Raw genomic sequence first — 24,045 nt, forward strand, 5'->3', positions numbered from 1 at the left:
AGTATGCACTATATATATCTTTACAAAATGGAGACATTGTTATTAAATTATTTATGCAAGTAAGATCTTTCCTCCTGTAGTTCACTGTCAAATAACAACCTCATAAATGCATTATGAATAGCCTGTACGTTTGCTTATAAAGAATAGCTTGAGCATGAATATAGATGGAAATCAAACATTTGCTGCTTGATTATATAGAAGAGGGTGTGATTTCCCTTCTTTATTGTGGTTGTTTACAGTTGTAGTTTCTTAGAAACTAAAAGATGAGTCCTTTCAAACACAGTTTGTAAAGTCATTGAACCACTTTTGATTTCAGTTAAATAATTTTGAATTGAAAATAGCCTGCCTTATTGGAGCCAGAAAGGTACTTCTGTTATCTGTCAAATATTATGTCTTCTTTGTGCATTGATCTTTCTGCACACTGTCTCGAATAAGAATGAAACCGTTTATTCTCTACTTGAGCTGTTATTTTAAGACTCTTTGGTATAGTGCCATGTAGATGGGAATGAGACAGTTGTTTTGAGTCTTTAGTGCAGACTTATTTTAATATTAGCATTCATGCAGGATATCTTGAAATTGGGCTTCCTCCGAGTCCCAAAAGGCCAAAACTGCATAAAAACCATGAATTGGCTCTAATACAACAGGAAGATTGAATATGTATTCTCACGTAACAATCACTAGTCTTAGTACATGTCCTTTTGGTTTTTTAAAAGCGTTTTAAGAGCTTCATCTTAAAACATGAATTGATAATCTAACTGATCTCAGGCATTTTCAGTCCTTCAGTGTGTTTAGATCTTTTAGACCTTTTTCTAATCCTTGAGGGCAAAATCAGGTGAATTCAGGAGGGAATTTAATAGTGGAATTAAGCCCATGCCCACTGGTTGAGAATCAGAGGTACTATTCACTGTAGTGACGCCCATTACAGTTCTCAGAACAGAATTGTTTTGAACAGTATCAATTAATTTGGAAGTTATCAAATATTTTGCTCATGGTATGCTTTTAAAAATCTGGGTTATAGATGGTTGGCACAACAGCAGTTAACTGTTGCAGTTAACAACAGTCAAGAGGCATTTAAGTGTCAGGGTTTTTAAGATCACCTACAGGTTGTTTCAGATGTGTCATATGCTAAATAACAGGTTAGTAGACAGTTGAAAATGTAGTTACATAAATCACCAGTATAGTGTTATCTATTTACCTAGTTGCCTTTTTTATAGCAGTTTTTAGTTTTTCTAGTTGTAGGTTTTGGTAAAAATCTAAAACATCATTTTTTTCTGTAAATTTTTTCTAATTATATTTTATTTGTTTAATTTATATTTTATATGTAAATATATTGCAAACACATTTTACAGGCCCACCCTGTGCAGGAACAAGCAAAAAAACTAAACCGAAATTTCAGTTTAATAGAGAGGTAAGATTTCTATTTTTAACTCAGTCTCAATAGATTTACTGCTATTTCCCCATATTTTACATGTGTTTTACTCATTTACATATGGCTATTAACAAGCCATTACCACATTTCTTATTCCACAGGGACTACTCAAGGTGTAGGAGAGACTCCAAAACAGGAGAGGGTGCTGCTGTTCCTAACTTCATGAGTCAAGGTGGCAACATGACAGGTGGCCGCACTGAGGAGCATCTTTTTTCACCCCTTAGAAACCGTGCGATGTCAGAAAATGACATTCGTGTGGACACACAAAATTTTCATAATCACACCAATGTCACACCGAGCAGAATGCGTGCGTCCACTCTTAGTGACTTGGATGAGAATGGAGTATGTGTCGGTGAAGTAAAGAAGAAAAAAGGGCCTCCGCCTCCTCGTCCACCGCCCCCAAAATGGGATCAGTTCCACAAGAGACGGGCATCTCACCATAACCTCTTCTCCTCCCCTCTACTCTATAACTCTCCCTCTTCCTCTCCACCTCGACCACAGCCATGCACACCCCAGCCCCCCAGTGTGTCTGAAATGACACGTCAGCGCTCCTATAGTCTTCCTCCGAGGGAGGTCTCAGAGAACCATCACTGCTGCGGTCAAGTGTACTCTGTGGCTCCCCCCATCCCTGCTTTTACACGTCGGGCCTTTAAACCTGTAGCCCTGCCCCCAAGAGAGGGAGACATAAGAAGAGAACTTCATCAGCCTTTGCCGCAGCCTGAACCACGTACAAGGTACAACATACTCTCCAACCCCACACGCATGACATATAAGACTTATTCATGGTATTCCTATTAATTTCATATGGTTTTAGCTAACCATTTTCAAGAATGACTCAAAAATCTTTGTCATGAAACCATTAAATAAACTAAAACAAATTAACTTTATACTTTGAATACATGGGAGAACACATCTCCATGTTTTTACAAAAAGGTTTATAAATATATTTTAATATTTTTACTGCATGGTAATTAGACCACAATACATTTTGTTTTTTGAATAGTATTAACCATTTTTGAAAAAAATAATAATAAATGATTATGCCAAACTACTAAAGGTTTTCTTACAAGATTTTTTTTTCAGTATGATATAAGGACACTTCTACTTCATACTTCATTACGAGATCAGGACACTTTTATCCTCAATTTCTTTTCACTTTATGCCAAAAAATATTAAAATTCATTTTAATTTGAATGTTTCAAAATTAGTTTGTCTCTACTGCTCACCAAGGCTGCATTTAATTGATTAAAAATACAGTAAAAACAGTAATATTGCGAAATATTATCATTTTAAATAACCATTTTCTATTTTAATATATTTGTTTTCTTGTATTGACAGCTGAATTTTTAGCAGCCATTACTCCAGTCTACATTGTGACATGATCCTCAAGAAATTATTCTATTATGATGATTTGTTGCTCAAGAAACATTTCTTATTACTATCAGTGTTGTAAATAATTATGCTGCTAAATATTTTTGTCGAAATGGTTATACATTTTTTTTCAGGATTTTTTGATGAGTAGAAAGTTCAAAAGAACAGCATTTATTATAAATGTCTTTACTGTTCCTTTGGTCAATTTCATGCATCCTTACTTAATAAAAACAATAAAAAAATCTTACTGACCCTAAACTTTTGAATGGTAGTGAATAAATTAAATTTTGAATGTACTTTTGAATAAATTACCTTCATGTCTGCCCTATTTAGAATACCGGTCCACAATGCTACAGTGTCAGATGAGCCTAGAGTCACACTGATGAAGCCTATCTTTTCTGAGCATCGAGCTGAGTGGGACCGGTCCAGTCCTCACTACCATGCACAGGGCACTACCAGGTCTCATGAAGTCCTAGAAAAAAGTTTGTCCGCTGGACCCTTGTGTCCCGAATCCTACTTCTCCATGAACAACTACCACTTGCAGCCCCATCAAGCAGGCTTCCCTGGAACCGTTTACAAAAACCAGCTTATTTCCTCCCGCAGTCCCAGCAGTATTGAAGATGGAAACCAGCCCCTGGAGACAGACATAGATGAGATCAGTGAGAATGAGCAGTTAGGAGAAATTGACAGGAGGGAAGGAGAGGACAGGATGGAGATGCAGGGTTTTGCTCGACCAGTTATAGTGCTGGAGACAGACATTGACAACATGCCTGAGGAAGGGGCTCCATCAGCGAGAAACATTAGAGGGCCGAGGGGTGCTTTGGTGGACTCCATTCTAGAGGATGATTATGGTTTATCTAGGAAAGAGCTGATGGGAGAGTTATTTCCACACAGTGTAAACAAAGAGATGGGTGGAGAGAGCTGGAGAGGAGGCCACCCAATCAGCGGAGGAACACTAAAGAGGTACACCAATATAATAGTTTCAGTCTTTCTGCTACAAAATGTTATGCTTTAATCAGTGTTACTTGATGTTTCTTTGTAATTATTTTTTATTTGCACTTTTTTTTGGTTGAAACCTCTTTCAAAGTAAATTCTACTGAATTGTCAGTGTATTCTATTCTGCTCTATCAGAAAGATTGTAACAGTGCCTCCATCTTCATTATTTTGCTCCATGACTCTTCCCTAGGCCCTCTAGACTGGGAACATCCACAGTACAAGTTTCACCATCAGCCTGTTATGACATGTCAGCTGACAACCCGCAACTTCTAGCCAGGTTTCGAGAGATCTCAGAGAGGAAAGAGGAGGAGGAAGAACTCAATTATAAGGTGAAAGATTCAGAAATGTATGGCTAGCTTATTTCATGCTATGCAATTTATTCCTATGATGGAATAACGAAACCATTCTGATATGCTGATTTCGTGCTCAAGTAATATTTTCTTCGTATCATCAATGTTAAAAATAATTCTCCTGCTTAATATTTTTGTAGAAACCGTGATACATTTTTTTCCCAGGATACTTTGATGGATAGAAAGTTGAAAAAAACTGCATTTATTTAAAATAAAAATGTCTTTAGTCACTTTTGATAAATTTAATGTGTCCTTGCTGATTAAGTGTATCAATTTCTTAAACAAACAAACAAACAAAAAACTACTGACCCCAAATTTTTGAACAGTAGTGTATGTGTATATACAGGTGCATCTGAAAAAAATAGAATATCGTGAAAAAGTTAGGTTTTTTTTGTAACTTCAAAAAGTGAAACTTTCATATATTCTAGATTCAGTACATGCAAAGTAAAACATTTCAAAAGCTTTTTTTTGCTTTAATTTTGATGATTAGATACAGCTCATGAAAGTCAAAAATCCAGTATCTCAAAATATTAGAATATTTCCTAAGATCAATCAAAAAAAGGATTTGTAAAACAGAAAAGTTCAAGTTCTTTAAAGTATGTTTATTTATGCACTCAATACTTGATCAGGGCTCCTTTAGCACAAATGACAGCATCGGTGAGGAATGGCATGGAAGCGATCAGCCTGTGGAACTGCTGAGACACTATTGAGCCTTCAGCTCGTCTGTTTTGTTGGATCGACTTGCTTATTTTTCTCTTGAAAATATCCCAAAGATTCTCTGAGGTTCAGGTCAGGCATGTTGGCTGGCCAATCAAACACAGTAATATTATGGTCAGCAAACCACTTGAAAGGGGTTTTGGCACTGCGGGCAGGTGCTAAAGTCCTGCAGGAAAAGGAAATCAGCATCTCCATAAAACTCATCAGCAGATGGAAGCATAAAGTGCTCCAAAATCTCCTGGTAGACAGCTACATTGTCTTTGAACTTGATAAAACACAATGGACCAACACCAGCAGACGTCACGGCACCCCAAACAGGGCTCGCAAAATTTCTAAATCCCTGGTAGCCCTTCGGGCAGGTACTCTTCAGATTTTGGTAGCCCGAAAATTAATTTAACTAGCCCGACTAAAATAAAGACCATAAATGTCAATCAAAAACATTTTCAATACACAAATATCAAGGAAAGAGTTTTATTTTACTATTTACAAGGTATCTGCAGAATTCTTAAAAATCTGTTTAAGGCAATTTGAAAAATTATTTCATAGACCGTTTTAAATACGTTAAATGGTATAAGGCCTTAAAAACGCTTTAATTTAGTTATCAAACTTAAGGACCCGTGGGAGCAATGTTCCCACTAATTTTTTTTCTTGCTGAGCAAAACTTTTCTCTTTTGGTTGGACATTTCGGGCACCTGAGCAAAAGCATTCTTTAGACCAGACCTGTACAGCACGCACACTTTAATGTGCTATTGATATTTGATTTGACCCTTGATGTAACTAAATGATGTACATTTTAGGTTACCTGAGAAAACATGTTTACTGTACAATACACTGCAGTTCAACAGTTTGGATCAATAAAGTTTTTAAAAGAAGTTTCTTATGCTCATCAAGGCTGTATCTATTTGATAGAAAAATACTGAATATTATTTCACAAAATAATATTGTGAAATATTGCAATTTAAAATAAATGTTTTCTATTTTAATATACTTTAAAATTGTATTAATTCCTGTGAAGCAAAGCAGTATTTTCAGAGTCGCATGATCCTTTAGAAGTCATTTTAATACGCTGATTTTTAATCAGTGTTGGAAACAGTTGTACTGCTTTTTTATTTTGTTTTTTATACTGTATTTTTTGGGACCTGTGATATTTAAAAAAAATAAAAAGTTAAAAAGAACAGCGTTTAGTCAAAATAGAGATTTTGTGTTACAATATAAACTATTCAAAAGTTCAGACATTTTTTTCTTTCTTTTTTAAAGATACTTTTAAAAACGTTTAAAGAAAAGTTAAACTTTATTCAGCAAGGATGTGTTAAATGGATAAAATTGATAGTAAAGACTTCCATTGTTAGAAAATATTTCTATTTTGAATAAATGCTGTTCTTTTAAACTTTTTATTAATCAAAGAATGAAAGAAAAAAGTAACAGGTTCCAAATAAATATTAAGCAGCACAACAGTTTCATCACTGATAATAAATCAGCATATTAGAAAGATTTCTGAAGGATCATGGGACACTGAAGACTGGAGTAATGATGCTGAAAATTCAGCTTTGATCACAGGAATAAATGCTATTTTATAGTATAGGTAACCAATATTAGAAATTGCAATAATATTTCACTATATCACTGTTTTTTTCTGTATTTTTGAAATGAATACAGCCTTGATGAGCAAGAGACTCAAAGTCAAAGACTCAAAAACAAGGTCAATTATTTATCAGGTTTATAATATAGCCCTAACATAATATATTATCCAAACAAACTATTTAAACTGATAGAATAGAATAGAAACTGAAGCAAAACTTAAGCTGTAATTTAAATATAAAAAACCGTGAACATATGAATTCTTCTATAGCTGTCTAAACAAATAACCATTTCCACTTCTCATAGTAAATGTTTACACTTACAGAAGCAGCTGATGGAGAGCCTTCGTAAAAAGCTGGGTGTCCTGCGTGAGGCACAGAGGGGCCTGCAAGAGGATATTCGTGCCAACGCTCAGCTGGGAGAAGAGGTGGAGAGCCTGGTGCTCGCTATCTGCAAGCCCAACGAGGTGGACAAGTACCGTATGTTCATTGGTGACCTAGACAAAGTGATCAGCCTGCTGTTGTCTCTTTCTGGGAGACTGATCCGGGTAGAAAGTGCCTTGGACTGTATGGACCCAGAGGCTGGCCTCCATGAGAGGGTGAGGAGAAAAATATCATTGCAAAATGTAAACTACATTATCACCCTGCCTGCGTTATATTAAACATTGAATATATAATACATCCAACTTCATCTGCATACATACAGTATAGACCTTAGTCAGGTTAGATGCCATATTGAATTTGAACGTGGATGAAAATGAGGCTGTGAGAGATAGACATACTGTCTTTATAATGGCATGCTGCACTGTATGAAGGCTCTCACAACTTTCAAAACTGTCCTAAGGAGTTTTTGTCTGCTGAAAGTTTTCTTTTTTACATCAGTTGAACAATCGGTATGTTGTTAAACAACAGTACAATCCATTGAACACACTGTACTTCTGTCCCTCACAGCCATGTTTCCTGTCAAAAATGAAATATGATGCTACCCTGACTAAGGTCTATACTTACGTATAGCGATATAAAGTATATTATATAGCACATCTCAACTGCTTGATTGCTTGTATCTTTGTAAATTGTATTGTCGCCCAGCTCCAATCTGCAAAATTTGACTAGAAGGCATGAAGATAGTAAGATATAAACATTGACATCATATTTTTTTACTGTAAAGCAGCTTTAAAACAATGTGTATGGTGAAAAGCACTATACAAATAAATTAGACCTGGAGTTTTTTATCCTTCTGCATGTTTGATTTGCTTAGCATTTTATTCTTATTCTCTCTGTCTCTCTCGCTCTGTCTGTCATGTTATAGCAACAACTTCTGGAAAAGAAGAAGCAGCTGCTGGTGCAGATGGGAGAGGCTCAGGAGCTCAAAGAGCATGTGGACCGGCGTGAACAGGCGGTTGGGAAGGTGCTGGAATGTTGCCTGACCCCAGAAAAGATGCGTGACTACTGTCACTTTGTGAAGATGAAAGCAGCCCTACTGGTAGAGCAGAGGCAACTGGATGACAAAATCAGGCTCGGTGAGGAGCAGCTCAGGGGACTTCGAGAGAGCCTCGGCCTGGGGCTGGGGGTTGGGATGGGGTACAGACAATACTGAAAAGTGCTGAATGAGTGTGTGCACAATGTGATTTGAGATGGACCGAAAAAACCTTGAACTGCAGTATGTTTTAAAGAAGACATTACATTGACATGACAGTCGAGTACAGAAAAGCACAACTATCACAGACTAATGTTCAAGTCAATTCGAAAACACTACATCACTACTTGAAGTTGTCTGTTAGGACTTCAGCTGCACTAATAACCTTTTTTTTTGCGCTACTCCATTAACATCTGACACCGCCAAAGAACGCATGCATGCATATATTTCTCATTGAATACAGCAGGGAAGTGTCCATGCACTGCTATTTATTTATTTATGTGTGTATATATTCATACACATATATATATATATATATATATATATATATATATATATATATATATATATATATAGATATATAGATCTTTCATTCTGGTTTTAAGGTCAAATTGCTTTAATAATTTACGGCCTCACAGTGCATGTATTCAATTTCATTCTGTTCTTCGGCATGGTAAGCGTTATTGTTCTGTTTAAAATGTTTTGTTTTGTTTTATGTATTTGTATGATCATTGAAAACATGTACATAGTGGATGCTAAAGTGCATCTTTAAGTTACAGAAGTTTCATTCTGTCATAACTGGAACTTTTCTTAAACGAAATGTTGTGGCGTATTATTGCAGTGTTTTCAAAAGTGGCCATTTATATTTACTTTTCATATTCCGTATGTCTTATAGTACTTGCTACACTTTTCTCAGATAATTATTATTGCCAAAGATCAAATTTATGTCTACGTAAGAATATAAATGTGCTGTACCTGTTTTGATAAATGACATGCATAAATGTCTTGAGAAGATCAGCCTTGCTTTACCAAAGCTCTTATATTGACAAGTTTCTGAATAAGAGTTTTTAGTTTAATGAGATGCACTGTTTAACCCTTATGTATCATCTCACAACATGGCAACTTTTGAGGCGATTGCTACTAGATTTCCTTTTCTTTGTGAGAAACTGGACATTTCTTTAGAAGGAAGGAGAATGCTGCTTCGTTGACCATTTACTGCCTTGAAAGTCTTGTTTTTTTGGCTTTAGATGAAGATTGAGAGACAAAGAAGAGTGAGATAAAGTTGATTTGTATTTGAAGGGCTTGTACAGGAACAAGAAATGAATGTATTTGATTTCGAAATTCAGATCAAAAAGGTAAATGTGCCTTTGTGCTTATTTTTGCGTTTTTTTTTTTTTTTTTTTGCTTAACTTTGTTTAAAATGTATAGTTTAATAACTAAACTAGCCTACTCTTGTTGTATCATACATTGTAAACAGCATAGCGCTGAAGATGAAAGGAAATACTTGGTCTATTGATAATTTTCCTCTTTTTTTTCGATTGAAAAGATTCAATGTAAAACATGTACAATTAAAAACATCAGGGTTATGCCCTTGGTTTTACAAGTTCATTGTTCATCTTTATTTTATTTTTTTAGAATGTTGTGTTTGAAACTTGCTTTGGCATCATTCCATAAATATTTAAACAATATTTTGCCAATTGACCTCAAACCGATAGACAAGGGAGTTAAGGATGTATTTTAAAAAATACATTATCAACATCCTGTCTGTGACAAAAATATGCAACATTGTTTTAACACTAATAATCATTCTCATGTTTGAGGTGTTTAACAAAGGTGTTGATTAGATAGAAAGCAGTGCCAAGGTGAGCTTATTAACTTATTGGCGGGAAACGTAAAAGTATAAATGAAACGGGCACGTATTGTTGTTTTTTTCTATTTTTACTTCTTCATTGCTGGTTTACAAGAGGCTACATGATGTTTGGCTTTGTAGGAGCACTCAAAAGCACAAGATTTACGCCCAAACAAATAGTCTTAACCCAGCGTTTCTACATTAAGTTACCTCTACATCTGCAAAAAAGCAGAGTCGGCGCTTCGGTAAGTTGAACAGATAAAGTTATGGAAAGGATGGTAAACTCCCGAGTGATTTCCACGAATTAAATCCTTACGTTAGTAAATGGTCAACACGTGTTCAAGTTGCTTTTTTGGTAGGTAAAGTTTTATTAGGTCTCTTAAGATAGTTGTAGACATGATTCACCTAATTTAGAAGAACATAGTTTTTTCTCCTCTCACTTCTCATATTAAACGTCCATCGTTCAAACTGTTGCACGTCTTTTCCAGTGCGTTTTGTAATCTTTCGGGAGTTTTGTGTTTGATATGATGTCTGAGGGAAGTGCTTGGATTCAATCAAAGCTTTGTGAAGCTGCACAACCGGTTCATTTAAAAGTCCCCATGGTTTTTTGGCGTATTGATTACCATTTGTATAACCACAGTTTTACTGTAAATACCACTGTAAACTACGGTTAGTCTAGCAAAACCATAGTTAATTTGTTTTTTTTTTTTTAGATTTGATAACCATGGTTATTTTTCGTAAGGGTTAAAACAGGAGTCGGACATATTGAATGCATCCACAATGACTGCTTTGGAAATGTATTGTCATACACCCTTGCCCCCACACTTTTAGGAGAGTGTATTTGTGATGGCTTTTTCTTCGGTTGCCGTCCTTGGTCCGGCTGGATGGATCCTGTCCAACTCCTGTGACTCCCACAGAAAACGGCCATGATGGAGAAGCATGCCTCCAGATGAATACCAGACACGTTTATAGTGTAGTGGATTGAGTTTTGCATGATTATAATTATACATTTTACCCAAACCAACTTTAAGTAGCCATCAGTCTGCATAAGGTGTAGTTTGTTGGGTAAATGAATGTAAAATGAGCACTTAAATCATTGTGCTGTCTGAGATTAAAACTAATGTAATTCTGATTTTTCTTGTTACTGGCTTGGGTCCACTTCTGAATTGTGAAATGATTTCTGAAACCACAAACGGACTTCAGTCAACTGAGGTGTAAATCCCTTTAATAAAATTAATGAAAGGCAGTGTAACAAAGGAAAAAACACTAAAAGCAAGTTGATGACATTTACAACCACAAAACACCTACTATACAACCCTAATGCTGCAGTTTGATGCAGTGTCAGTTTTTAAGAGATTACGAGTTTTAGGTTCTGTTTTCACAGAAAAAAATCATTCATTTTGTAATGTGGGGAGAACTGGAGTAAGATTAAGCATAGCATCGCATACACATGTATGACCCAACTTGGCTGTAGAACTGGGATGGTTTCTTCACAACGGAACCACGGAATGTTCAGAGTATCACTTATACAGGATGTCATAATGGCCTGGGCGGTAGAGCAGGAAGATGCGTGGCTCACTTCCTTCAGGGAAGACATGATTGTTCACCGTGCCACTCTCTCCTCTGTCCATGTATTCCACTAAAATGGGCACATTCAGTGCCTTTGCCAAGGCAATGATATGGATGTGGTCGCTCTCTTTTGACATGGGTTCCACCTCCTAAAAAGCAAAACATGGATTATTAGATGTTAATGCTTATTACTCAGTATTACTTTTTTTACTTCAGTTTTTATCATAGTCTTAGACACACAAGTAATACTCTTAGGTGGCACTCACCTGCTGGCAAAACTCTTTGATAGAACGGCCGCCCTCTATGAAATGCTTAAAGAACACATGCTCCCGCTGCAGGTATCCAGAGGTGAGAAGCCTTAGGTAAACTACTATGTAGTCAGACACACTCTGGTCGTTGAAGGAGTTCTGCAGTTCACCAAGTGATTGCTGCTTTTCACACAGCTCAATCAGGTCCATGAACTGAGACGAGAGAAACCACAGTGAGCATAATCTAATGTACAATTATAGGATTAAAGGGGTAATTCACTGCAGACAAGGTAAACGATAAAAGTTGGCTATCTATGCAGTAGAAACTTTTTAAATCAGTGCTGCACAACTACAGAAAACAGAAAAATGGCTGTGGTGAAAAAAATTTACAAAAACTTAAACACAACGCAGCACTGGGCATAGTCGATCAGACTAATTGTGAGCAAGGATACAAAAATGCAGAAGTATGAAAAAAAAGCTCTGGAGCTGTCAAAAGTCTGCCAGATGATGCATTTTAGATCTACACAAAAAATACACAGGGATATCTTGGTCCTGGCAACTCTGAAAAATAAAACCCATTGTTCATTTACTTCTACTATGAGATTAGGGTACTTGTACTCATACTTGACATGGACTTGGACATTTTTGACTTTTATTAATTACAGTCAAATCTAATTAATGTGTTATGTGAAAGATAACAAAAAATCTAATTTAGATGACAACACATTAATAATAATCTCCTACTCAAACTTAATTGGTTACGGACTTGGACTCAATTCTACAAGGTAGACTCGGACCCAACGCTACAGTTGGGCAAAAAAGTATTTAGTCAGCCACCAATCGTGCAAGTTCTCCCACTTAAAAAGATGAGAGAGGCCTGTAATTTTCATCATAGGTACACTTCAACTATGAGAGACAGAATGGGGGGAAAGAATCCAGGAAATCACATTGTAGGATTTTTAATGAATTAATTGGTAAATTCCTCGGCTATTTGGTCACCTACAAACAAGCAAGATTTCTGGCTCTCACAGACCTGTAACTTCTTCTTTAAGAGGCTCCTCTGTCCTCCACTCGTTACCTGTATTAATGGCACCTGTTTGAACTCGTTATCAGTATAAAAGACACCTGTCCACAACCTCAAACAGTCACACTCCAAACTCTACGATGGCCAAGACCAAAGAGCTGTCGAAGGACACCAGAAACAAAATTGTAGACCTGCACCAGGCTGGGAAGACTGAATCGGCAATAGGCCAGCAGCTTGGTGTGAAGAAATCAACTGTGGGAGCAATTATTAGAAAATGGAAGACATACAAGACCACTGATAATCTCCCTCGATCTGGGGCTCCACGCACCCGTGGGGTCAAAATGATCACAAGAACAGTGAGCAAAAATCCCAGAACCACACGGGGGGGACCTAGTGAATGACCTGCAGAGAGCTGGGACCAAAGTAACAAAGGCTACCATCAGTAACACACTACGCCGCCAGGGACTCAAATCCTGCAGTGTCAGACGTGTCCCCCTGCTTAAGCCGGTACATGTCCAGGCCCGTCTGAAGTCTGCTAGAGAGCATTTGGATGATCCAGAAGAGGATTGGGAGAATGTCATATGGTCAGATGAAACCAAAATACAACTTTTTTTGGTAAAAACTCAACTTGTCGTGTTTGGAGGGGCCAAAATACCAGCAACAGTGTGTGAAAACCTTGTGAAGATTCACAGAAAACGTTTGACCTCTGTCATTGCCAACAAAGGGTATATAACAAAGTATTGAGATGAACTTTTGTTATTGACCAAATACTTATTTTCCACCATAATTTGCAAATAAATTCTTCAGACAATCAGACAATGTGATTTCCTGGATTCTTTCCCCCCATTCTGTCTCTCATAGTTGAAGTGTACCTATGATGAAAATTACAGGCCTCTCTCATCTTTTTAAGTGGGAGAACTTGCACAATTGGTGGCTGACTAAATACTTTTTTGCCCAACTGTATATACTACTGACTCTGTAACAATACAAAGCTGGTTGAAAATCTGTGATCCTACCCTTTAAGTGTTGAGTTTTGAATTTAAGGCATAGTTTTTAACTGATACAATTTCCAACTCACAGTTTTGTGAAAGTCCTCAATAGTGAACTCAGTGAAGCCCTGGTTCACAAGGTCCAGTTTGCTCTTTGCTGCCACAGCTTTAAACCTATAGTGCCAAAATTGAGACAGGTCTGGTATTTAAACATTCACTACAATGGCAGAAATACAAATGATTTACAAAATAGTTATTTGCGTAAATAGGGTTGCTGCTATCTCCTGAATTAGTTTAACCATTCCAAGCAAAAGCAATGATATCTGCATTAGGCACCCAAACCCAACAGTACACTACCTTTGCAGCTCTTTGCTGTCGTCCAGTAGTGACTCCAAATGTGCAAAGCCAAAAGCTCTGTAGAAACAATTTCCATCTGGCCGTGTCTTTCGAATGTAAGAATACTTTTTTTGAAGGTCCTATAAACAAGATGTAAGAATAACAGTCTTACAGAAGGTTTCCGGTACTTGCTGCATATAAAGTAGGCTTGCAAAAAATGTAGCGACCTTCATCTTGAGCTGGTAAATTCTGTCTTCTGCAGCATATTCACCCTGGAGCACAGAGAGATCTTGTATGTCCGACACTAAAGGGTTAGTGGTGGCTATCTATTAAAACAAATCCCAAGCAATTAGAGGGTTAGATAATTTAGTCATCCTCATATTGTTCCTAACCTGTTTGACTTGCTTTCTTCAGGTACACACAAAGAGAGATGTTAAGCAGAATGTTTGTTCTTTTCAATACAATGAACTTGAATAGGGAAAAATGCTGTCAACCTCTTCAAAAACAGTTCATATGACTTATATGCTTTATAATATTTCAGGTCTAAAAGGCTGTTCACATCAAGAACAATAACCACAATGATAAAGTTTTAAAAAGAGAATAGCACAGTCAAGACCACAACTATGATGACACAGAAGAATGATATTGTTGGAATCACATTCAAAATGATTTTTTTCAGCTGATGAATGATAAAAACACAGACAGCTAAACAGAATCCACCATATTTAAAGAGCTTGAGAAATTAAAGCAGCAGATGATATAACTGCAGCATGCACTCATAATAAACAGAACATTGGTGTGGATGATAATATTTATCTTTATAGCATCTAAAGTGGCAGACAACTGCATCTGCCTTAGAATAAACAGAACGTTAACTACTGTTGGTGTGGATGTTAATATAGTTATTGTTCTTGGTGTCAACAGACAATTCAGTTTTGTGACATTAATGGCAGAAATTAACTACTTCAGCTTTAAATTCTAGATTGTTCAAAGCTACGGTATGGCTTCCGAAGACTTGGAAAATTGTGCACAAGTTGTGTGGACTACTTTCAGCCAGGGTGCTTTTTTCTTTTGAGTGTGACAGCCCATCTCTTTAAGTGTATGAAATTCAAAAACAGCCTAAACATTCTGCCTAACGTTTCCCTTAGAAAAAAGAAAAATAGCTTTGAGAAGGGAGTACATGATCACAGAATGGTATAGGTTTTGTTAAAACAATTCTTCGAGTACAATTCTATTTATCACTAAAAACAGCTACCAATTTGTCAAAAACATACAGAATATCATCAGCGATTTGTTACCATATATCTAAATTACAAGCTTTTTTACAATGTGGCATTACTCTGAACACTCACCTCTTGCTGAATACGGTCCTGCTGTGCCATAATAGCTTCGTCATGTGCAAGGCAGTTCACTCCTGCAAAATAAATAAGTATATACATATATATATATATAAAAAAAAACAGGACCTGAGCACATAATAGTTGAGAGTAGGGATGTGCATCTCCATAACTGAGGCCGATGTGATACGCATCTCGATGCATAGTCAACGATATGATACATTGAAGATACACACGAAGCAGCTAGCGATGCGATATGATTTCGATTCAACACAATGCAATTCGATGCAATGGAAAAAATATGGTCGCTTTTATTTCTTTGGTTCAGACAGACCGCAAATCATAAATTAACTTATATGTATCTTCTGACTTCTAACGCCTCGAGGCCTGTTTCATAAAACAAGTTTACCAAAAAGGCCAGGCTTATTTCAGTTAGTCTGACTCACTGTCAAATGATTTGGTTCCATAAAGCAAATTTAACAAAGATCGACCTCAGTCACTGTGGCTACTTATGCTGGAAAGCTAATCTGGTTCAGGGCTAAGGTGAGCTCACTGACCAATAGGAATGCAATGATATTACCACTGACTCTCTCACATACTATCATAGCCATACAGCCTTTCTCTCTGGTTTTATAACAGCTGTACCTTATATAGTTAGAACAGATAGCATTAGAACATTACAATCTAACATTGCTCTTTAAAGCATTAACAATCACTAAACTAAAAGTTAAAGTCACTAAATTAAATCTACATTTTAACTGCAATAAAAACACATTAACTCATATGAGCTTAGTAATTAGGACTGTATTAGCTTACATTTTATTTACCCATTATAATAGTCCCTTTACAGTTACTGCTATCATAAAATACATATTTGACTCAGAATTATTGTGCGCATGCGCACATCAGCGCTTGTCCACTAGTGTAAGCTCACTCCTGACAGCAAAATGGATATATTTGCATGACTTTCTAACTTTTACAGATGAAAAACATACTCGTGACATGTCAGTTATGCACTGAGGAAAACAAAACGTCTCAAATGCATTAAACAGCACAGATATATTCGCTGTTTGCCATGGTGGATCGATTAAGGGCTGCTTAAGAATAAGCGTGCACAAATTAGTTAGATTGTGTGAACTCACATTGTCATTTATAACCGCTTTAGCCCCGATTGATTTGTTAGGTTATTTCACGTCAGGTTTTGGACTTTAATCCCCGTTTTTCCTCGAGTCTCCATACTGTTGTGATCAGTCATTTTCACGCAGCAAAAAGGAGAAATCAATCTACATATAAAATACTGGTCACATATTATTGGTCACTTTCTTTAACTTAACTTTTAATTTTTTTTGCCGATGCACCGAGCGAATCGGGGTTATCTTCCCATCCCTAGTTGAGAGTGATGACAGTCTTGCTAATGCTGCAGTTCAGTGTCTTAACCTCGCTGACTTGCATCACGTCACATTGCGACATAATGTAAACAAAGTCACGTGTGAGGCAGGGACAGCCATCATTTCATAAGTGAGGGGGACAGAAGAGACAAATGTAATGGCTTTTTTTTTTTTTTTATCTAATTGACAGAAATAATAATAATCATTATTATAGTGAATAAAAACAGAATTTTTTTAACTCATTAAGAAATCAAATACACTGCTGGACAGTGTAATCTATAATACTTTTGCCTATATTTTACTATGTCTTTAAAAGTGAGCGGCTGAGCGCTGCTGCCGTCTTCAACAGCTCAGGTAATGTCAATTTGACCCATTTCAGGGGCTGCCAAAATTACATTTTAAAATCAGTCAGGGCTATAGAAATGCATCTTAATATTTACACGTAAATCTCCATATTATGCGTAGGCTAGCCTACTTTCAATCCCCCCTCCCCCCACACATCTGGGGGGGGGGGGTCTAATTTAAAGGGGTCAACCCGACCGCCTCCCCCCAAACACCCACCCACCTCTAAAACACAAAGAGATTTACCACTTGCATCCATAAACCCTGATTTAAAATTACATTACGGTCTACAGCTGACTGGCGAACAAGGCTACTATCCTATTCAAAGTCTTTTGTAATCGATTTTTTTTTACATGTTAGGAAGATTGGGTTTTAATTTTGGTTAAATGAGCTAAGAGTCTACTCTTTGGACATCTAACGCTGTGCATTACCTCCAGCTGCTCGTGCAGCAGTCAAAGCAGACGGTTTCTCTAATGCAAGCTCCCTCCTGCGAGACGCTTTGTTTACGCATGTCAGCTGATCCTCTAAATTGCGTGGCGGAATATTAATGTTGCACTTACCCTCCATCTCTACCTGTGATGATTCCTGCTGCTCATCCGCCATCTTGGTCGAGCTCTTTCTCCACCGCCCCCTCTCTCATGTACACTTCCGGGTCGTGTCATTCAGTTGCAGGATCACACATGCTACCAGTGTTTTGGAATAGCTTTACTTACGCAGGTTTAAAAAAAATGTTATTGAACAGGCTTGCAGTGCCGCTGAGGACCCTTCCAAAGCTGACCAGGGCACACAGATGGCATCATACTAGTTTGACAAGTTCGTGTGTATTTCCTTTTTCCCAGCTTAACATCTTATCAAATGTTTCACTTTGGTTAAGAGGTTCGTTTTGATTATTATATAACAACGTGGAATATTTTGCAGGATTATTTTTATTCCATTAGAGCAAAACTGACTGTTACATTTCCAAAGGAACCAATAGCAATTTTAAAATGGTTATATCTTAACCTGTTAAATACTTTGACACGTATTAACCTCGATTTAAGCGGCACCAAACAAAAATGCTAAATTAATTACCATTTCTAAACAGGTTACTTATTGTAAGGTAAAGGGGGTTATATATATTTTTTGTTCTAAATTCTATTTATAACTTGTGTTCACAGATGAGTTGATTGAAAACATGGACAAAAAAGCAACATGGGACAGATTCTACACAGAAAATGGAAGCAAAGGCCAATTCAAAAATTTTGAGTGGTTCTTTGGATTTCACTCAGTCCAGGACTTAATTCTTCCTGTACTTCACAGCATGGCTTATTCCCAGAGCGGCCCATTGAACATCCTAGACATGGGTTGTGGCACATCCGCATTAGGACCTTGCATCTACAGAACCTCTCCATGTGCTGTGAAGGTCACCTGTGCTGATCTCTCTTCAGTTGCAGTGAAACTTATGCAGAACCATGCTAATTCTACGTCAGTACAGCCATGTAACCCATCCTCTGCTCTTGCCTTCCTGGAGCTGGACTGTACACAGTTAAGAGGATACTTTGGGGCCAGAAGCCTGGACTTGATATTGGACAAGGGTACTACAGATGCTTTAGTTAGGTCTAAAGAAGGTCAAGTTAAGGCTGGACAGATGGTGAAGCAATGCTTACAGGTGCTGAAGCCCTCAGGGAGTCTCCTACAGTTCTCAGATGAGGATCCTGATGCCAGGCTTGTATGGCTTGAGAGAGAAGTTAGAGGAGCTACACTGGCAGCTGATGTAGGAGTTCAAGAGCTGGGAGAATTGAGAGGGGTCAGCTATTTTTGCTATCAGATTTCTTCTCGTACTTCTACACTTGTACAAAAATATTGAACACTGATAGCATGATCTTTTTGATCTTCTTTAAATTGTTTTGCATCGTATGAACAGGAAACAATTGTACTAAAACAATGAGACTTTTGTAAGAAATACAGGTTTATTTCAGAATTAAAAATGTTTTGTCCTGTGGTGCTTAATTTTTCCATCAGAGTGGCAAGTTATGATGTCACAGCTCAGTGTTTTTGTAACAGGAGAATGATATAACACAGAAAGGCTCTATAAACAAGCATCACTTAAGAAAATATATGAATAAAAAGACACATTTCAGTGCTTAATAAACATGTACACACCCTCCAAAACAACAATTCTTATAATTCAAACAAGGTGTTTAAATGCCCTGCAGAATGTGGATTTAGTATCTGTAATCACGTGGTCTCTCTCGTGTGTATGGATTATATGAATGGTACTGTCTGCTGTGTTTGTGTTTCATGACCAAGTTGTTGACTGGCCGGTAGGGGGCAGCAGCTGAATTAACACCTAATAAATAACCACACATTTAGTCCAGTTTTACATTAAGAGATAAGTGGTTTGAGAAAAATAATTAAATCCATTTGTACCTCTGTAGAAGTGTTCCCTTTCAAAGCTCTGGTATCCTGCTGTTAAGTGGGGAGGTACAGTGTCGCTGTAGAACTGTGCACCACAGTTGAACGGTGAACCAAAGCCACTGAACGGTCTCATCATTTGGCCTTGTGTCCAGGCTGGAGCTGGAAAATGAGAGTAAAAACGGTCACTTTCATTTTAACAAAATCAAACATGACTAATAACTACAACACATACATGTATATATACACACATACATACATACACACACGTAGATGCTTCATTAGCGACTAAGATACGCAAGCCATCCGCCTTTTTTGGAATGGTCTGCTAACTCTCGAGTGCAAGTTGACTCGAGTGCAATTACACGCATGTATATCTTTGAATATTCATTGATTATTATAGAGAATGACGTCAAGTTGACCGTTCCAAAGTTGTGGACGCATCAACGTATCTGGAACAGTCGAATATGGAATCTATACATATCTATGACTACAACATTCCCCAGCGCTTACTCAATTGTACAATTAGTTGTTCCAAAATGAATCATCATGAGAATAACTGTGCTGGTTAAGTAATTTTTCTCAGGAGTGGCTTGATTGTTACCATTGTTATAGTGGATGGCAGGCATCACAGGTGGATTGAAGCCTCTCTCGTTGCTATACGGAGGACCTGTTAAAAATGCATGTTTTGAATTATTAAAATGTTACACAAAAAATGTTGCAAGTTGTATACGGTATATACTACAGAAAGTTTGGGGTTGGTATAATTTTCTTATGCTCACACAAACTTAATTTGATCAAAAACAGAAACAGTGTGAAATATTATAATTTCTCAGTCTTCTGTTTCGCATGATCCATTAGAAAATCTGTGTGCTGAGAACAGATGTTGCTTAATTTGGTGAAAATTGTGATGATCATGATTCTTTGATGAACTGTTAAAAAGAACAATTAATTTAATGCATCCTTTTTAAATCTACTCACCCCCCCCCCAAAAAAAACCCAGAGTCCAAACTTTTGTACAGTAGTGTACCTCGATAGTGTATGGGAGCACTTGAGGTAGCAGTCTTCCAGTTGTCATGTAATGGTGGGTGATTGTCTGCCTTAAGCATGTCTACAAAAATAAGAAAGAAAATAAAAATGGGTGACTAAATGCTCTATGTAAGGCAAGCCATTAAACAACAATTTGATTATTTGAACTATTTTGTTGGTACAGAGAGTGATGCCAGGAATAACAAAAAAAACAAAACAAGTATTCTAGGACCCAACTAATATCCACCACTCGTTCAAAATCATAGCTTACAGTATTTTGCACCTTTTTGCTACAGCTAACCAATGACAACAATCTCAACCTGCATTTCTCACCCAGATTTGGCAATTCCACTCCCCACGCCTGTGCTACATGCTCCAGCAGCAGGCATGTAATCTGCCGGTGGGCGACAGCATTCCAGTGTACACCATCCTGCATACGATGTTGCAGGCTGAACCGGAACTGGAAGTGCAAATCTAGCACATCAAAGCCGTACTCATTGGCAAGAGTGGCTCCAAAGTAGTTGGCTTCGATCACGTCAAATCTCAATGTGGGACCCATGTGTTGGATCTGAATTTGTGGGCAAGATGAAAAAGTCCAGGATTATTGATTCTCATCATCACTGTTCAAGAAGGTTCATTCTGTACCATACAGTTTTTTTTGGTAACCCACCTCTGGAACCAAGAATCCACCCACAATCTTTTTTCCCAATGGCATGGTCATATTCCATACAACCAGGCTTTCTGCAGGCAAAATGTTCTTTAGGTTGCTGAAGAACTTGTTGAGGTTGTCCTTATATTCTGTTGCCCATTCACGGCTGTACCTGTACATTGCAGTAAAACAAAAATCATGTTAATTGAAAAATAATTATGACATTCTAAATATCTTATGGCTGTAAAGACGAGCACTCCCACCTTGATATATCCCACACACAAGAATTGACGATGACCAGGTCTGGCTTCATTCCTGATTTAAAGTCAGTCAAGATGCTCTCCATATAGTGCGAACAAACACGGGTGACAAAATAGAAACGGATCAAGTGGTGATCCGTCCTGTACTGTCTTACTTCTTTATAGGCAGTGCCATTATTCATTTCACCAAGTCGGCCACCTTCTACCAGACAGTCTTGCTCAAAGGAAAACTCACCCTGGGAAATATGGATAAGACAGATGCATCAGACACTGCTTAATCCAGGGATCACCACACTTGGTCCTGGAGGGCCGGTGTCCTGCAGAGTTTAGCTCCATCTTGCCTCAACACACCTGCCTTGAAGTCTCAAGTATACCAAGAAAGACCTTGATTAGCTGGATCAGGGTTGTTTGATTAGGGTTGGAGCTAAACTCTTCAGGACTCCAGCCCTCCAAGTTTGATGACCCCTGGCTTAAATCTATACTGGAAAAAGGAAAGTTCCTATTCTTCTCACAGTAACTACAGAAGTAACAATATTCACAGCAGCTTAATGCTTTCCTCCATTCACACATTTATTGATCAAAAACTTTACATTAGAGCGTTTTGCCAAAATCTTCATAATGAGAAGTATAGATAGCTGAACTTTTGGACATGGTATCTGGTCATTAGATGGTCAACCATCTATAATGTCCCAAAAACCAGCTTGACAGCACTAAAATGGCAAGGCCAGCTGGTACTGTAGCTGATTTGTTGTTGGTCCAAAATGGTCTACCAGTTTACACAAGCAAGAAATCAGGCAGGCCTACCATTAAAACACACACAAACCTAATCTGAATTTTACAAACATATACATTTTTAAAAATTATAATTTGAATATGTACATCAAAAGAGTTGTAAAAAGAGACACACAACTAATAAAACATGAATCCTGATACTGACCTTGCTTTTCAGCTGTGATGCACTCAAATACGCATCTCTCCTCAACAGAAGGACTAGATCCTTGTAAACAGCACGTTGAACTAGAGAGAAAACAGTCTTATTAAAATCACGAAGGCCATTATCATCACAGTACCTATTAATCTTCACAAGTACTCACTTGAATCTCCTAAAACCACAATGAACTTGTTGTGGAGCAGCTGGTTTGCAGTGCGCGGTGTCACAGGCCTCATCCTGATTTTACTAACTTATACCGGTCTCAATTAAAATCACCGTAATTGACTATAAAGCGAACTTTGGAACACACAACAATACGATATGCGTAGAGTTCGAACCTTTAAGTGTCAAACAAACAACTAATTAACAAGACCGTTAACAAGGATAAACTGCGTGTCGTAATGAGACTCTAGGAGGTGCTGTGAAGTGTGCAGAAAAATGAGATATTGCTCCCCTCGCGGTTAATAAGCCCAAAACATGGATCTTTGACTTCCTGTGTAACCAGTGATCTCTTTAACCTACTAACATTGTACTGATTTTCGTACAATTACTTTTTTATGATAAAAAATAAGCAAGTTTAATATATATTTAGATTCAGTTCAGAATATTTTAGATTAAAAAGTACAGAGAAATAATTGTAAAATATTGCTACTGTTAGAAAACACAATTAAAAATCAACACACCTAACCAAAATTAGCCTATAGGTAAGTTTAAGTGTGTCACGTTTTAATCACAGTATTTGATTGTATTTAATTCACTTAAATATGTGTTGTGGGCTATTAAAATATGATATACTTGGTTATGTGAAATATTGATAATTATATGTTAAATATAAGATTTAGATGTTTAATGTGTCTTTTTCTCTCTTAGTGTGAGTTTGTAAACTTTTAAGTTCATATTGATAAATTTGCACCTTTTATGCAAGCAAGCAATGCTAGTTTCAGTAGATCTTCTATGACTGCAGCATGAATTAGTTGATAAATAATCCTTTAAGTGATTAAACGTAGTCTTTTTTTATCAAACTTTTATTGTTCATTTTTTGTTCAGTTGATTTCATCAACAAATTACATTATTCATATCTAAACTTAATTTGTGAAATATTTAGGCATATGATTCTCATATAAACAAGTAATAGAAACAGCTCGTTGTCATATACAGTACACATAATTGCAGAACTTCTCATGTCTGCTTAATTTTTTAATTCATTCTGGATTAAAGCATGAGATAAATACATACAGTATATTAACATGTAAATAGGGTACAACAGGGCTATAAAGGCCCACCTTTAGAAACAATGTGCCTAAAATGTATAATTGCAGAAAAAATATATACGTTGTATATGAACATTAATGGAGCATCAGATTGTTTAGGTGGCAAGAGGGGCCTTTTACCCCACACACGGGGTAAAAGTATCTGTAAAAGGCACACGGTACAATACTTCAGCTAAAATAATGTTTTTTTTAAATAATGTCTAAGTTAATACTTGTTCAAAACAATAACTTTAGCAAAGTTTGTACTATTTTCTGCTTATTTTGAAAAAAAAAATTTTTTTTCTGTTCAATAAATATACTGTCATTAAAATATGTTAATATAAAAATATATTTTAAAAAACAGAAACTAATTATTTGAATGTAAAGATTCTCAAAGTATTGAAGGAGATCCAATAATAGGCCTAATTGAATTTAGAGTAGTAACAACAAATTATATTTTATTATATATGATATGATCAGTGTTGGGAAGGTTACTTTGGAAATGTAATAGGTTACAGTTACCCTATTTAAAATGTAATAAGTAGTGTAACGCTTCAATTACTTTATTAATGTAACTCATTAGATGTAATTAA

The 24,045-nt window shown here is 36.8% G+C and overlaps 4 protein-coding genes across 9 annotated transcripts in view; 2 read left to right on the forward strand and 2 right to left on the reverse strand.

Annotated features, from left to right (window-relative positions):
- The window catches only part of LOC306865076 (protein Shroom4-like), a 42,467-nt gene extending 34,152 nt beyond the window's left edge, over nucleotides 1-8,315 (forward strand). For both annotated transcript variants that reach the window (XM_079409442.1, XM_079409441.1), the window contains 6 exons: nucleotides 1,350-1,408; nucleotides 1,531-2,163; nucleotides 3,134-3,763; nucleotides 3,987-4,125; nucleotides 6,767-7,039; nucleotides 7,750-8,315. In XM_079409442.1, coding sequence (XP_079265568.1) covers nucleotides 1,350-1,408; nucleotides 1,531-2,163; nucleotides 3,134-3,763; nucleotides 3,987-4,125; nucleotides 6,767-7,039; nucleotides 7,750-8,037 — 2,022 coding nt within the window. In that variant the 3' untranslated portion in view covers nucleotides 8,038-8,315. The remainder of the gene's footprint in view (nucleotides 1-1,349; nucleotides 1,409-1,530; nucleotides 2,164-3,133; nucleotides 3,764-3,986; nucleotides 4,126-6,766; nucleotides 7,040-7,749) is intronic.
- Nucleotides 8,316-10,906: 2,591 nt separating this feature from the next.
- Nucleotides 10,907-17,587, reverse strand: LOC306872181 (ubiquitin thioesterase OTUB1-like). 5 transcript variants are annotated; one of them, XM_079420633.1, is made up of 7 exons: nucleotides 17,500-17,587; nucleotides 15,225-15,286; nucleotides 14,100-14,198; nucleotides 13,894-14,012; nucleotides 13,626-13,710; nucleotides 11,542-11,736; nucleotides 10,907-11,424 (listed from the first exon to the last, which is right to left on the reverse strand). In XM_079420633.1, the coding sequence occupies exons 1-7, from the start codon at nucleotides 17,540-17,542 to the stop codon at nucleotides 11,227-11,229; spliced, it is 801 nt and encodes a 266-aa protein (XP_079276759.1). In that variant the 5' UTR covers nucleotides 17,543-17,587; the 3' UTR covers nucleotides 10,907-11,226. The 5 variants fall into 5 exon arrangements, with proteins under 5 accessions (XP_079276759.1, XP_079276762.1, XP_079276758.1 ...); XM_079420636.1 differs by having other exon boundaries at nucleotides 17,513-17,571; XM_079420632.1 differs by having other exon boundaries at nucleotides 17,371-17,513.
- LOC306872203 (citrate synthase-lysine N-methyltransferase CSKMT, mitochondrial-like) lies at nucleotides 17,586-19,354 on the forward strand. The gene is made up of 2 exons (XM_079420683.1): nucleotides 17,586-17,752; nucleotides 18,097-19,354. Exons 1-2 carry the CDS (start codon nucleotides 17,620-17,622, stop codon nucleotides 18,783-18,785), a joined length of 822 nt encoding a protein of 273 aa, XP_079276809.1. The 5' UTR covers nucleotides 17,586-17,619; the 3' UTR covers nucleotides 18,786-19,354.
- LOC306872174 (PC-esterase domain-containing protein 1A-like) lies at nucleotides 18,874-22,652 on the reverse strand. The gene is made up of 9 exons (XM_079420622.1): nucleotides 22,366-22,652; nucleotides 22,209-22,288; nucleotides 21,275-21,507; nucleotides 21,033-21,183; nucleotides 20,696-20,930; nucleotides 20,364-20,444; nucleotides 19,938-20,003; nucleotides 19,349-19,495; nucleotides 18,874-19,268 (listed from the first exon to the last, which is right to left on the reverse strand). The coding sequence occupies exons 1-9, from the start codon at nucleotides 22,436-22,438 to the stop codon at nucleotides 19,144-19,146; spliced, it is 1,191 nt and encodes a 396-aa protein (XP_079276748.1). The 5' UTR covers nucleotides 22,439-22,652; the 3' UTR covers nucleotides 18,874-19,143.
- Between the last annotated feature and the right edge of the window lie 1,393 nt (nucleotides 22,653-24,045).

This window comes from Barbus barbus (assembly GCF_936440315.1).
Source record: "Barbus barbus genome assembly, chromosome: 1".
Taxonomy (NCBI): domain Eukaryota; kingdom Metazoa; phylum Chordata; class Actinopteri; order Cypriniformes; family Cyprinidae; genus Barbus; species Barbus barbus.